The sequence below is a fragment of the Epinephelus lanceolatus genome, chromosome 19, assembly GCF_041903045.1.
Source record: "Epinephelus lanceolatus isolate andai-2023 chromosome 19, ASM4190304v1, whole genome shotgun sequence".
Lineage (NCBI taxonomy): Eukaryota > Metazoa > Chordata > Actinopteri > Perciformes > Serranidae > Epinephelus > Epinephelus lanceolatus.
In genome coordinates this window covers 3335135-3348490 of record NC_135752.1, presented here as the reverse complement: position 1 = coordinate 3348490, position 13356 = coordinate 3335135, and the positions used below count along the sequence as shown (strand labels likewise).

Sequence of the window (13356 nt, the reverse complement as noted above, 5' to 3'; positions counted from 1 at the left end):
TGGATGGAATCCCAACTACTGAGACGTACTGTGAAATGAGTGATGCCAGGCAGCCATAGACAGAGGGGGTGTACATGTTTCCATTCTGGTTGGAGATCAGCAGGGAGGGCTTGGTCTTCTTCTCAAACAGATCTGCACTGGCCTTCATGAAGGCCTTCTCCACATCCCGGTCAAAGAAGGTCTGTTCTGGCTGTACATCTCTGCATTAAACAAATGTGTGATTAGCAACCAAAGTGTTATCATCGAATAACTGAATTGTACTTGTGCTAACTTGTTAGTAAAGAAGTTACTTTTGTTGAGTGAGTACAGTGAATGTCTACAGTTATTTCAGGCCATACCAAAAAACAAAACAAAAACAAAAGTAGAGGTACTGGGATGCACACACCCTGCTCAAGCAGGAAGTGTGGCCCGGGCATAAGAATGTTATTATTAAGGTAATGAAAAGGTTAAACATCAGAAAAGTGTTCAGTCCCCCATAAACAGTAATAATGGCTTGACCATGCGCCACAATATTAATCAAATCCGGATAACAAGTTACTTTATTACTTGCTGTCAGAAATCCAGAATAAACTTAAAATGGACAACTGCACACTTAAATGGAGAGGTTATGCCATGTTTTCACCAAACACAGAAGTGCCCCAATATATCAACTGCTGCTCAAGTGATTGTCTGGTCACACACACCAGAAGCGCATTTCTCCATGCCAGTGAGTGCGCGATTCTGCTCCTCTGCTCTTTCTAATCACATGTTGGGCTCTTTTTCTGTCTGCTTGTGTGTGTGTCTGCTCATCTCTCTTGCTCTCTGTCCATATGTGGAATAAGTAAGCATCGAATGCATATTTTATCATTTATAAGAATCCGATCATTTGTCATATATTTAACATATCCCTTGTATCACTCGGATTACCAGTGTGTTTTCTTGTCAGATCTGCTAATGTCTCAAAGAGAAAACAGACCAGACGTTAAAACTATCACTCGGATAGCGAGCCAGCAGGGGAACTTGGTGCATACAGTGTGAACAGCCCAGTTTCTTAACATAGGCACTGAAAGTTAGCGGAAAAACAGCGTGCTTTGTAGCTCTTGCGTGATGCTTCCAAGTCCTGTGTGAAACTGGCATTAAAGATAGATGTTACGTTTTTCTTAGTCACTCAAAGTTGCCCACGCTGGCATTTCACTGGCATGCATGCTGTCACATAATTCTCTCCACCCTGCCACCCCTTGGCAATCAGATCACCTATCGGCAGTCTAGAGTCACTACAGTTGACTGACTCATGATTTCATGAAGTGAGCTCAAGCAGCGTAGAGCTGGGACAGTGAAATTTTGGGATCTAAAATCAAATTTGGCATTGAAAACAAGACCAGAACTAAAAAAGGACACTTCGACATTGTAACACTTGTATTGGGAAAAAGTTGTATTGTCACTGAAAAAAGTTCCACTGAAAAATAAAACAAATGGGTTAAAAATTATTGATTTTTTTTATTTTTTAGATATTTTGCATTTTTATGTGTTTTCTTCAAGACAATCTTTGGATTTATTCTTCATGTCACTCTTTTCTGTGTCAATTACTTTTCCCTGACAGTGGTGTTCAGTTTCAACTTTTCTGTCACTGTGTTGGTGTTGAAGTGAGGTTGATATACATACAATCTGCATCCCGAGGAGAAAATATCACTCTTCTAGAGCCTTAGTCCACTCGAAAAGCCTCTAGCATTACCATATTTTACCATACCACTACATGATTTCTGGCACTGTTTTAATCCACTTGGATCCACAAGATATGTAGTCATAAAGAGATTATATATATATATATATATATATATATATATTTGAATATGTGGAACTGTCACAGTGTTAAAAAGTCCTTTGAGGTGTGTCTCTTTGTACAGTAATGTACTATAAAAAGGTACGTGACATTTTATTTGGTCATGTGAGCAGAAATCCATTGCGCCTACTAAGCAAACCTAATGTGGACACAGTTTTGTAATATTAGGCCTTCTTTCGTGACATCACAGATTAAATAAGATTTATTTAATATATGATGTGTAAAAGAACGTTTTTATTGAGTATACAAGATGCCAGAGATGATATCTGAAATGTCTTTCTTCGTCCTTTTTGGCTGTTACTAGCACTGGTACCTAAACTGCATGATAATACACACATCATAATTCAAACAGTGGCTGGCTTGACTGCAGTGTAGCATATACTTATCCCCAATTAAATAGTGTATATGTTGGGTGCAAGACAGGAGAAGAAATACAATCCTACACTGTCAAGTCTTTTAATTATTATCTTAAATTAGATGGGGAATTAGCCCAGATGGCACAAATCATTGTTTCATTCTTGAATTTAACCTTGTTATATTCAACCCAAAAACAGACTCAAATGAATTAATTAAGGTTAATAATCAAAGACAAGATTTCACACACAAATTTCCTATTAATAAAAAAATAAATAAATAAAAATCCAGAAACCAATACCAGTCCAAATAAAATTTAAAGGTCCTTTAAATAAATCAATGCAAGGAGGACCCTGTGAGAGTACGTGTGTGTGAGTGTGTAGGGATGTATTCAATTTCATTCAGTTCAGTTTAGGAAGAGTGAGTGCATGTGTGTGTGTGTAGGAGAGAGGTATGGCGAAAAAGGAGTACTGTGAATTAGGAAGAAGCAAGGAGAGGGCAGTGTAAGAGAACTTATCGGATGGCCACTGCAAAGAAGTCCACCAGTGCATCCAAACAGGTTACAGAATTAGATAAGAGTCCTTTTATCCCACCTGCTCCAAGGATCAGCACACTCCTTTAAGGAGCTTTCTTATCCAGAATGTTAAGGCGGTCCAGCAAATCCTTTTTTTAACTACTGCTCACCTTACTTTTAGCTTATTGTTTCTCCCTTTAAGGTGAGCAAAGTAATTTAAGTAAACTTTTAATTTCTTCTCCTAGAGACACTCTCACTCCTCTTTGTTCTCCTTCATGCAGCTTGTTGATTGATTTCCCCCTTCCCCCAGCTCACAGGTGTGCCTAATTTATCCCCTCTCACTCCTCTCTCTTCACCCTCCTCTCCTGTCAGGAATGGAAAGGGCTGTTCTCTCCTTTTCTTTGTTTTTCTCCTTTCTGGTACAACAGTAACCCTCTGGTACTACAACACATCTACAGCAAAGGCTTTCATGAGTTCATCTGGAGCTCCCACACAGCAAGCAAGTTAAGTCTGTCTCTGTGACGTATTTTCACAGAGAAAGGCACTTAGCTATGATAGCTGAAATTAGGCTCGTCCAAGATGAGCCAGGCCTGCGCAGATTTGATAAATGGCAATTGGCGCACAATGCATGCCAGTTAGTTTTGTGTCCAACTTCATTCCGACTTGCTCTGACGTATTACAAAAGTGGACGGCGATAAAACAGCAAGAGTGAGGCAGCCGCAGTTTTTAGTGCCAGGCACTGCAGTTGCTCTCCACCGACTGCACCGCCTGGCTCTCACCCGATTAAACAGCTGATTGGTTTGGATGTAGACTCAAAAACATGACGTTTTAGATAAACTATTCATTTTTGTTGAATTTTAGAGATTAAAATTTTATTTGTCTGATTTGAAGGTTGATTCTGTGAACAGAAAACATATTGTATGACTGATGTTGAAGTTTAGTTGTCAGAGACTAAATAGGCCTACATTCATCATAAACTATACAGAGTCTACTGTATATTAACACTGGGCTTTTTTAATTATTGAAGTATTTAGCAACACAGGGACTTGTGGTCAATGAGATGTGAGGATTCTTAAAATTACATCTGTACAGATGTGAAGCCCTGACTGTATCTGACTCATCTTTAATGAAAGCTGTTATCTTGAATTTTTTTTCCTCTGAAAATATGAACCTTATAGTCAAGCACAGTTTATTCAGCCTGTGTAGTTGAGGGGACATGTCAAACTGATACGATGCTGATTTACAGGAGAATTCATGTAAAATGGAGGTTAAACCATGAACATAAATTACAGATCACCAGTAAAGCATTTTAAGAAATCAAACTATCATAATTGAAACAACTGGAGACTGAAAACAAACTGATATATGGGTCTGATCACTTTTTTAAATGAATTGACATAATTCCAGACAGGACGTAAGTGTGTCTGTGACTTCCTGCACGGACTGAAGGCTGCTGGAAACTGTCGGGAAACTGTTCGATTTCACCGCGGCCTTTTGTCACCGCCTCCTGCTGCAGCCGCCTGCTCTCGTCTACTTTCCAGGCGAGGTGCAGTTCATCTCGAACGAGCCGATTATCTAACATTAGTGCTTCTTCCAGCAGAACTCAACAACGTCTGTTAACCCTTTGGGCCCTAGGCCTTTTTTGGGGTATTTTTACTGCCTCTACTTTGAAGCTCATGTCACAGTCATTATACAGGCTACATACACATGCTGTATCTTGCTTTTTTCAGGACTATCTGGGCTATACAGATTTGCCATCATTACATATCCTCCTATGTGCCTGTATTTTATATTAAGTTTTATATCGATGAAAAAAAAACAATCTGTGTTACGAAATTCTTACATTTTTACATGTATCTCACCATAGCAAGTTGGAAGTAGACATATTTTGCCATATATGAAGAGCAGAGTTGGGTATAACACATTACAAAATAACACATTAGAGTACTTTGATTACTTTTTGCAGTAACAAGTAAGCTAATGCGTTAGTTTGCTGTTTGAGTAATCAAATACTTGAGTACATTTTCAAACAAGACATCAGTTACTTCCGTTACTTTTAGAACGCTGGTCCTTCAGCTCCGAAACAGCAACGGCTGTCTTTTGGTTCTAATAACGGAGATAACGTTAAACCTATCAGTCCGAAAGAAGTCATGAAGCTTGTGACTAGCTACAGGGAGAAGAAATGCTGCCGTTGTCTATGGTAGAGTCTAAAAAAAGGTGGAGGAGGACTCGCTGACAGACAGGTCAGACTCAAGACTTGCATTATGCCTGGTACACACTAGTACTACATGACTTTTCTGCCTGTTCTGAAAGTCACCATGTCACATTACACAATTGTGGAGTCATAAAATCGTGCCGTGACTTGGCCGACAGACATGACACACTACACGATGGTACTCACCAATTATCCCCGGTAGTCTTTCACGACGTGTGTGATGTCATCAGGTTATTCTTGTCCTATTTTTATTACTTTTACTATTATTTCAGTCACTGTGTCTGTTCATGTGCCAGCCGAAATGTTGTTGTAGTCACCTAAAAGCGTCAGCAGATGGCAGGAGCTACATTTGAAGTATTTAGAAAATGGAGGGATTTTCTCAGCCGAGGTTATGAGGGGCTTTTAATCTGAAAGAAATTCAGGAAGTGTTGAGTTTGAAATGACGGCGCAATATGTTAACTTTATAAAGACAACGGGAGCTGATAAAAAGTAAAAATATAAAAACACAGAGGGATTAATAAATAACGGACCGTCTATACTGTAATCTCTTTCAAATGAAGCTGGGAGCCTCTGCCTCTGTCTATGTTGATGTTGATAAAGTGCGTCTGCTGTTTCACACTATCATTTCCCCCTTTTACTCTGTGTGGTAACATCCCTAGAGGAAATATTTAAAATGCTGGGGTGTTGTTGTCATACAGTTGTCTACGGCAGCAGATCGTTCTGTGTTTCTACTGGTCAAAGTGATGGCTGTGATGGGAGAACTGGATCTCAGTGAAGGGCAAGTGGTCCATAACTTTAATTTTGGAGACAAAATAATGTGGGCTTTGCACCCTGTGGTCCATTGCCCAATAGGAAATGTAGAATACTCAAAAGTACTTTAAAAGTGTTTGAGTTACTTTTCTCAGGGAGTAACGTTGGAAGCACTTTAAAAGTACTTGAGTTACTTTACTAAGGGAGTAACGCAGTAAAGAAACTGGTTACTTTAAAAAAAAGTAACGTAGTAAAGTACTTTGATTACTTTTAAAGTAACCCTTGCCCAACTCTGATGACGAGGGGAGACTCTCTGGAATCTGGCAATATAAGAACCATGATGGTGGGACATTCTCAGTCACTTCAGTTGTCCAAAACATGTGGTTTGTGCCAGGTGGACATGATTGCCAGTATTTTTTCATTACTGCAAGAAATTCCATTGACTCATCCAAAGTGAGTCAAAAATCAAAAATGTCAAAAATGTGTTTTATTTGCAAGAAACATGCAATATTTACATCTAAGATAATAGAAGAATAGTAGTAATATTATTTCTCACTATATGAAGTGACTGATAACAAGATCTGTAAAATGGATTGTGAAGAAATTCTTCAGGTTTTTAATATCGTAGACAATTGATCTGTATTTACAGCGTGATGGGATGACAGCACAATGATGTGTTTGGTATCATCAGAAAGGGCTTTCGTACGGGCAACCTAGACTATGTTGGCCGCATTTTATTAAAGTGTCTGAGGAGGATAACAAGTTTGCAGTATGCAACACCTGCAAGGCTAAAATATGGCCTTCTAATAAAGAAAAGATATAAGTCTAAGTAGAACGCTGTTCTACTTTATCATGAAACAAGTGCTGCTGGGAGACTAATGCGGTCAATAATGAGTTTAAAAACAGAGTTAAGCCATTTTCAATGTGAGAGTCTGTTGGGACTGTTTAATAGTCGCTGCGGCAGTTAGCTGGTGATAACCAGGCAGATGTTCAACTGTTGAACTGTGTCTGTGCAACTGCACCACCAAAAGTTTTCTTATCCAGTGGAGCACTGTTCAATGTGGCCCCGAACAAATTAGCATTCACATTGCTGAAAGAATTTGACTATATGTGGCCCAGACCTCCTCTAAAATCTGATCACAATGCATCTTGGTGGTCATTTACACTTGTATTTAGAACTGTCAACTGATCACCCAAGACGCATGTTAATACCAGGTATAAACAGGCTCTGTTTTATTTACTGAGTGTACCTGAAGGCATCAAGGCCTGTGAAGGGTCCCGTCTCAGTGTTGGGGCAGGGGTGGCTCAGAAAGTCATTCAACATCAGTCTAGCCAATGACTTCTGGACCAGCTTGCAGTATGGGGAATGGAAGACTAGATAGCCAAAGTCATCCAAGCTGAAACGCTTCTCTGAGCCCTCTGTCAAAAAGAAGAATGATTAGACCACGTCAGCCTAGAAAACACTGTTTCCTGTTTTAAATCTATGTTACTTGCCTTGCTTGGTCTAATACAGTGACTTCCATTACAATGGTGTAGCTGCAAAGAGTAATGGGAACAGTTTTCACCCAAATGCCAACAATTCACCTTACTATGCTTTATCTGAATACAACTCTTATCTTGTTGCACCTCTCCTCCCACCTCTTCACCATGCATGCGGCGCTAGATAGAAATTCCCAACATGACAAAGCTCATGTCAAAAGCACTATTCAGACGGGATTAGTTTTACCTGGCCACGTGGGGTAAGGTCACTTTACCACAGGACGTCAGTAATATTAATGGCCGATTCGCATGGGATAAGAAATATCAGTAAAACTACTACTACTACTACTACTACTACTACTACAAGTGGGAGGGGTAAATCCATTCACGCACCGCCATCCCCTCCTGCTGTCATGTGCGTATGATAGGACTGTCAAAAGCACCATGAAATTGAGTTCGAATATTTTCAAATTAATTTAGTAGAGTTTGAATAATAATAGAATGTATTATTATTATTAGTAGTAGTATTAGTATTTTTTTTTTTTTTTTTTTAACAAAAAAACCCCACAAAAAATAAAATGCTTATTGCTGACGCAATATGAACGTGACACTCGGATGAAAACACCTGTTCTGACCTCACTGAAGTGCCAGGTATGATCAACTTCTGCCTCGCTATCTGAGCAATGTTTGGATACTTCAGTGCATAATTTTCCACCACAAGAGTGGATCCCTGTCGGCTCGTGGAGGTGTCTCATTCTGGTAACGTTTCATCTCTTCTTCAAAAAGGGTAGGCAGGGAGGCAGCAGGTGCAACACTCTCCCTGTATGTCTCCCCCAACGGGTTACACATCGCAGACAGCGCAGTGGGTGGTGTTGGTGCAGCGGGCTCCTCCGTCGGCGACTCTCCCTCCCTCTGCATCCCGAACAGGATTCGCCGTGATATACAACATTATTGATAGTATTCATTAATTATTAATTATTAATGATATTCAAATTATCAAATTTAGGTTCGAACTTATAAAAAAAATATATATATTTTTGAATATATTTTTAACTTCGATTTTTTTTTTTTTTGACAGTCCTAACACACATATTTACTGCTGGTCTATTCGCGCGGGATTAGTATTACCTGAGGTAATTGTCCTGGACCCTTTTACAGAAGGTAAAAGTCGCGGTAATCTTTACTGACATCGTGCGGTAATGATTACTGACATGGCACATTCGGACGGGACTAAAATCTCTGGTAATTATTACTTTACCCCAAGTACCTATGTAAAACTAATCCCGTCCAAATAGGGCTAAAGTCAGGAACATAACAGAGCTGGTGTATAGTGTCTTTGCGCTGCCAAAGCACAAGAGTAGAGGTGAAAATGTTGTGCTGCTTGTGAATGGTTCCTAATCTGTCTTTAATAGCCCCGTGTTCTCAGATGTTGTACATGTTGACATGTCAGGTTTAAGGCTCATCTCATTAAACTACTTCATGGTCACTGAACTGAGGTAAACTTATTAGCATACCAAGCAGGTAATGTCCTAAACCCTCTTAGCTACTGTAATCAGGCTATTATCTGACCAGTCCCTCCACTACACTCTTGTCCATATGCATGACAGTAACAACACCTTTCCAACACAAACATACTTTGACTAAAAAATACAACAGGTAAAGAATAAGCATCACACTCTAACTGTCAATTGTAATATTACAACTACTCTTATTATGTAGCAATTGTAATGGGGTTTTCTGCTGGAACATTAGAATGGCATTTGTAGGAGTTTTAAAAAAAGGTCTTCAGATGAATAATTACATGGGGCAGTAATGAGACTGAATGAGTCACTTTAGCCCCGTCTCCACCAAACACTTTCGGTATAGTACCTTTGGAACCAAAAGTAACCTTTCAGACATGGTACCTAGACCCTAGGTCTGTTTAACGTTTCCATTGCAAATAGTACTGCTAAATGTGGGCGGGGTTGTTGTCACTCACTGCTCTGTCCAGCACTGGCTGTATTTCCTCATCACCAGTGACACAGAGGGAAGTCTGCACCTCATTTATCCACAGAACAGGGTTGCATGCTAACATTTTCAGAACAAAATAGAACAGGCTGCAGTGAGAGTCTCTCTCGATGGGATATTTAAAAATACCAGGTCTTTGTATTTAGTCCTTCTCAGGCAAGCGCAGGGGTTTGGTGTTGCTGTAGCCCACAGGAACGACACTCCATAACCTATTTTTTTTCTCCAAGTGAGGTTTAGAATATATGCAGTTCACATAATCCAGTTGATATATACATATATATTTTTAAGTGCTTGAAGATGCACTCACCGTGCTAGAGGCTGCAAAACATCCTTTTATTTTATAGCTATAGTTTACTAATATAAGACACTGCATGAACAGTGGGTTCAGAAGTTAACAGAAGTTACATAAGTTCCATAACCAGCCACAACTCAGCCCTGAGCAAGAGTGATCATCCACTAATATTGTTTTTTCGGAACAGTTCCATTGGCACCATCCAAAACGTTTCACAATGGAAGAAATGTGTATGAACTGAACTGAACCGTACTGCATGGTGGAAACGGGGCTTTTGTAAGATAAGCATGCAAAACACAGGCACATCTTTCCTGTCCAGGTGCTTAATTCAAAGCTGTACTCTGATGATGGCTAACTTTGGCTCCTGGTGTTGTACTATTTCTTACATATATACTTCGATAAGTTGGGAGGATCAGTCTATATTGGTTACAGACAACAGTTCAACCCACCTCTTTGCCACTGTGCATGGATCTTGTTGCGATACACAGAGTAGCAGCGGTCCAAGGCACTTAGATAGCACTCTATTGACAGCTTGCCATCGACCACAGGATACTCTGACACCAGGTCTGGCTTGTAGAAGTCATATGCATGCTGCATATGGGTTCCTCGCAGACCTGCACCACAGTCACAGCAGATGGCTCCTCAGTTCAACCCCTTTGTATGTATAACTCCTATCTATAAATGACTGCACAGTCTACACCAAGCTAGCTAAACTTTAAAACATCTTTTCACTGATTAATTTTTGTCTTATGCTCACCTATAAGTATTGCTTTTAATAAACTCTTCCTGGATAACAGAGCTAGGTTTTTGTATTTCAGTGTAAAATAAACACAAACAATAACTTATCTAACCTGTGCACACTGTAAAAGTCACTCAACTGTCAAGGAAAAGAAAATTACAGAAGACTACAGAGAGCCTGGCTCTTATCAACAGGTTCCTTCTAAGTACCTAACGACATTAGTCTCTGTACTGAACAGCCAAGAAAATTAAATCAGTGACCTGCTACAAAAGTTAAGTAATGAGTAAACATTTGAATGATGGGATCAGCTTAATATGATAGTATGTCAGTCACTTAAGTGTGCTGCCTGACTAATTGTGCACAACAACAGTTACCACTTCACTGACCTCGTTCAAAGGCCAGAGGAGCATTAGGCCCAACCAACATGGCCACTGCACCTGCACCCCCTGTTGGCCGGGCACTTCCTGTGGCGTAGACAGCAATGTCACCGGCAACAACCAAAGCATAACGCCCTGCAGAAATGAAACATGAGCAGAAGGGGAATGGCAGGATTTTTTTATGTACAAAAGCGTCTTCTCTACACTCTGCCTCCAGAGCCACAGCTGCAAACTATGTAATACTGAAAAGACATCAACATTACACAACTTTGTTCACTCACCATCCCATGAGCTGGACTCCACCCAGTTGACAGCATTGAAGAGTGCAGCGGTACCTCCGTAGCAGGCATTTGTAGTGTCAATGCCCTCCACATCTGTATTGCCAGAGTCCTCAAACAGCTGCATGAGAACTGTCTTGACAGATTTGGACTTGTCAATGATGGTCTCAGTGCCGACCTCCAGTCGACCCACACTGTCATAAGAGAGGTCATTCCTCTCCATCAGCCTCTGGACCACTGTGAGGCACAAAGAGTTGATGTCCTCGCGATCTGAACAGAAGCCCATGCGAGCTTGGCCCAGGCCCACAGTGTATTTACCAGCTGGCACACAGTCTAATTGCTCCAGCTCAGCCTGGTCCACATACTGGGACGGGAAGTATAGTTCCATGGCAATGATACCCACATCTTTGGGCCATGGGCCCAAACAACTGATTGGGGCTGATCCTGGCATCCTGTATGGGTTAAGAAGAGGTTTCATGTTCAGTATTTTAATAAACTGATAAATAATTTGTGTGTTTTACTTGTTGGGATTACTATAGCAATTAACCAAATGCCTGCGATGCCTCCTTACTGCTTATGTTGGAATGAATGAATAAATAGGCCAGCAGATATATCACTCACACACACACACACACACACACACACACACACACACAGAGCGCTACACATGCACAGCCCACATCTCCCAAAACCTTAACTGTCATAAAATTAAGTGGATCATGGTGCATCATACTTTGTCTGAATAATACTAGTACCATCCAGTAAGTTCATGCTAACGTTAAACACCATCACAGAGCACAAGCCATTTTAGAACATGGAGCACCCTCACACAAATTAGCTTTTCCGCCACTTTAACATGTTTCCAGAAGACTACAGTTCGATAACTTCTCTGTAAATTGAAACCAAGCTACCAAAACTGGAGCTTCAAAGCAACATCTGACATTGGGTAACATTATGAGACACTGAGCTCGCGTTGTTGTTCCAATGTTAGCGTGGAGCTCTTACAGCTTACGTTATTAAGCTAAAGTAGGGTTAGCTATCTGGCAAGGTTATTGAGAATACTGACCAACTGGTACGTTATTTAAAGATAATTTAACTAGTTGTAAGACAGCCACTGCAGTGGTTGACACACTATTACGTGTAACGTTACCAAACTATCATCAACTAAACGCCCGGTCTCGTTGTACGTTACACGCCACTAGCTAAGGTTGACGGGAAAAAAGACAACAAACTACACAGAAAGTTGCCAACGGTAGCTGGCTTATGTCTCAAGATTGACACCTAGGTAGCTCTTAGCTTGTATTGCTTATTATACCTACCTAAACAGCTACATAAAGTTTGTGCATGGGACAAGATACGGACGAAAGTGGGTAAAAGGGTAACGGGATTTCCTGCAATTGAGTCGTGTACGACCAACCTTTAACCCGTTAGACTTTATCGCATTGAAGCGTCAATTACGTAAGAAACGACTTGTTTGTTGCCAAAAATAGTACGTGGGCATGGGTTTAAAAGAGTTTAGTTGGACAAAATCCCTTCTCAGGACACCGAATTCGCTAGGATACATAGAAACAGCAAGATGATTTCAGCCAGCTACATAACAACCCGGACCAAATGGCTGACGGACCGGCGTCCTTGTTTCCAACTCATGGGGGTAGAATACACAAACAGCAGCTTAATTTAACACAGGCTGGCTTGTGTCTCACATTTGCAAAACGACTGTGTTAGAAAAGTGGTAGCTGTGTGAGTTAACATTTATGTGTGAATTAAGATTTCACAAAGACACCCGTGATAACAGGCTTCTTCTAAACAGACGATTCGAACACAGAGAGAAACACAAATGCCATGACATTTTCTTATGTGCTTTCTTATGGATTAAAAATATGAAGTTGCAGATGATACACGAGGCTTCTTACCTGTGTGAAGTTTACTCTAGATATGGTAAGAGTCACTACCTCGTTGGTAGGCTACTTGTATCCGGCTCACCAGTCTCTAACAGCCCGGCAGTATTGTATTTTTATAAGACCATGACTGGGCAGCGTACACCCTGCACAAAAGCACCTGGTTTCCTGTCCAATCGCAGCTCAGACAACATGCGGCGCTACCAAGTCTTGCATGTTTCCGGCCAATCGGAGATCAGGAATTGCAACCACGCGCCAGAACCGCATCTGTGATCCAATCGTGTGAGTTGTATGATGTCTGGTGAGAGAGAAGGAGCCAATCACACTGTGAAAGTAATTTCTGGCGCGGTAGACACAGCAGTGGGCAGCGCTTCAAGTACGAAGCGATGTGTCTATGAAAATAGCTGTCCTTTCATATAGTTATTGGATACGCCTCTTTGATTTTTATGTTGTTTTTTTTGTTTTGTTTTTTTAACTATTTTCATATAATTTCCGGTGATGACCAACAATGCCCAGATAGCCTTGTAATGCTGCAAGCACTATTACCATTCAACTCCATTTCATGTAAAATCATATTAATTCATTTTCTGTATATAACATGACTAACACAAAGCCATATAGCACTCTCATCTTT

At 40.5% G+C, this 13356-nt stretch overlaps 1 protein-coding gene across 2 annotated transcripts in view; it reads right to left on the bottom strand.

The window, feature by feature from the left end:
• The window catches only part of hmgcs1 (3-hydroxy-3-methylglutaryl-CoA synthase 1 (soluble)), a 30496-nt gene extending 17573 nt beyond the window's left edge, over positions 1-12923 (bottom strand). The window contains exons 1-6 of one of the 2 annotated variants that reach the window (XM_078162227.1): positions 12738-12923; positions 10828-11276; positions 10556-10681; positions 9880-10044; positions 6903-7071; positions 30-200 (exon numbers count right to left, since the gene is read on the bottom strand). In XM_078162227.1, the coding sequence (XP_078018353.1) occupies positions 30-200; positions 6903-7071; positions 9880-10044; positions 10556-10681; positions 10828-11275 (1079 nt within the window). In that variant the 5' untranslated portion in view covers position 11276; positions 12738-12923. The remainder of the gene's footprint in view (positions 1-29; positions 201-6902; positions 7072-9879; positions 10045-10555; positions 10682-10827; positions 11277-12737) is intronic. The other variant, XM_078162228.1, reaches the window with a different exon arrangement.
• Between the last annotated feature and the right edge of the window lie 433 nt (positions 12924-13356).